Source organism: Trichechus manatus, unplaced genomic scaffold, assembly GCF_000243295.1.
Source record: "Trichechus manatus latirostris isolate Lorelei unplaced genomic scaffold, TriManLat1.0 scaffold00028, whole genome shotgun sequence".
NCBI lineage: Eukaryota > Metazoa > Chordata > Mammalia > Sirenia > Trichechidae > Trichechus > Trichechus manatus.
In genome coordinates, this window is record NW_004443964.1 from 1,803,057 (window position 1) to 1,805,222 (window position 2,166).

Sequence of the window (2,166 nt, forward strand, 5' to 3'; positions counted from 1 at the left end):
GCTGGTGTGTTTCTGTCTCCCTCTGGCTGCTTTGGGGCCTCGTGCTGTTTTCTAAGTACACGCGTGTGCGTGCTGCCTCCAGCGTGTCTTTTATGCGGGCTCTTGAAGGATTAAGGAGCTTGGAGACACGGCAAACAGAAGGGGGAGCCAGGGCTGATTCTGTGATCAGAGAGAAGCTCGCCTCCTCCCGCCCCTCCCCGCTGTGCCCCTAAGAGGAAGTAATTGGCGTTCTCCTGGTGTGACAGGGACCCCAGCCCTTAGTCTTCCCATCCCAACCACACTGCCCCCTTGTGTCCTTCTGGGCGGAGTCTTGGTGTAGAAGCCCCCATGTCCCCCCAAAGCCCCGCTGACGGCTGGCCCCTTGGCCTTGGCTGTTTTGTTTTTTTTTTTTAATTGTTGTTGAGAATATACACAGCAAAACATATATCAATTCAGCGGTTTCTACATGTACGATTTGGTGACATCGATTACGTTCTTCGAGTTGTGTAACTGTCCTCGCCCTCCTTTTCTGAGTTGTTCCTCCCCATTAACATCAGCTCCCTGCCCCCCAAGCTTGCTGTCTAACCCTTCGAGTTGCTGTTGTCTGGCACCTGGGTTTTAAACTCTGTGGACCCTCCCAGGGGTGGGGGCAGGGGACACACGCTGCCACACGGCTCTGTCCCTGTGGTCCGCACGCATAGTTCACCAACCCCAGGTGCCAGGTGGTGGACCTATGGAATTTTCAGGGATATTTCCAAATTGCCTTCCCAAGAGGCTGTCCCCTGTTATGTCCTCCACACCCCACCCCGGGCATGAGAAGATGCTCACCCACGCCACCAAGGACCAGCACTCTCCTCCGGCCAATCCAGCAGGCAGACAGTGGCGTTGAAGTGCCCGGGGTTGTGTGTGCCCACGTGTGAGCGAGCGCCTGGCTGCTGTCCAGACAAAGGGCCTCCTGCCCACGATCCACCCCGGGCCCCTTGTGTCCCCCGCTGGGACCTCACAACGGGACCCGGCCCCTTCCCCTGAAGAACAGCAGGGACTGAGGGGCAGGGATCTCTATGATCCCTGCGGACCCTGCACGTTGCCCCAAGCATGGCTGTCTGGCCCTGGCCCTCCCCTGCTGCATCTTCCTGGTCTCCTGCCATGTGTCCTGTGTGGCGTGCTGAGCCCGGCGGCGTGCCTTGCTGACCCTGGTTCTGGGTTGGAGAGCTTTGCCCACTCCCCTCCCGTGCACAACCCCAGGAAGCGTGGCTGCTGACCCGGGAGCGAGAGCTGAAAGAGGAGATCCGGAAAGCCCGGGACAAGGAGATTGAGCTGGTCATCCAGCGGCTCGAGGCCGACATGACCCAGGCCCGGGAGGAGGGTGAGCGGGCCACCGAGAGCCGGTGAGGCCGGGGTCACAACAGAGGAGGATGAGGGGGTGGGGGGCACGTGGCTGCTGGGTCGGGCGCCTGCTTGCCCCCAGGGCTGACCCTGCCCCCCCAGAGTCAAGCGCCTGCGGGACAAGTATGAAGCGGAGCTGTCGGAGCTGGAGCAGTCGGAGCGGCGGCTCCAGGAGCGGTGCTCGGAGCTGAAGGGCCGCCTCGGGGAGGCTGAGGGGGAGGCCGTGCGGCTGCAGGGGCTGCTGCGGCAGAAGGAGCTGGCGCTGGAAGACGCCAGGGCGGTGAGCGGGCGAGCGGGCGGCCCGGGCGGCCCACGGCCCAGCCACTACCACCACACTCACGGCCCCCCAGAGCCCCCATCACCCCGCCCTGGCTCATGCCCCCGGCTTCCACACCCCCACTGTGCCCCTCACGGCCCCCCTCCCCTGCCCAGGTGAACGAGCAGCTGACAGGTGAGCAGAGCAGCTTGGCCCAGGTGGCCCGGCAGGCAGCCGCCGCGGAGGAGAACCGGCGGCTCAAGGCGGAGCTGGAACGGCTCACGCAGGAGAAGCAGGAGGAGCTGGAGGAGGTGCACCGCAGGTGAGGGGGCGTGCTGCAGGTGAGGGGGTGCACCGCAGGTGAGGAGGGCGTGCTACAGGTGAGGGGGTGCACCGCAGGGGAGAGGGGTATGCTACAGGTGAGGGGGTGCACCACAGGGGAGGGGGGCGTGCTACAGGTGAGGGGGTGCACCACAGGGGAGGGGGGTGTGCTACAGGTGAGGGGGTGCGCCACAGGGGAGAGGGGTGTGCTACAGGTGAGGGGG

General features: G+C 64.3%; 1 protein-coding gene across 1 annotated transcript in view; it reads left to right on the plus strand.

The window, feature by feature from the left end:
* Window positions 1-1,947, plus strand: part of CEP131 (centrosomal protein 131) — a 28,762-nt gene extending 26,815 nt beyond the window's left edge. The window contains exons 21-23 of the mRNA XM_023729127.1: window positions 1,225-1,367; window positions 1,468-1,645; window positions 1,798-1,947. Coding sequence (XP_023584895.1) covers window positions 1,225-1,367; window positions 1,468-1,645; window positions 1,798-1,947 — 471 coding nt within the window. The remainder of the gene's footprint in view (window positions 1-1,224; window positions 1,368-1,467; window positions 1,646-1,797) is intronic.
* Window positions 1,948-2,166: the final 219 nt, after the last annotated feature.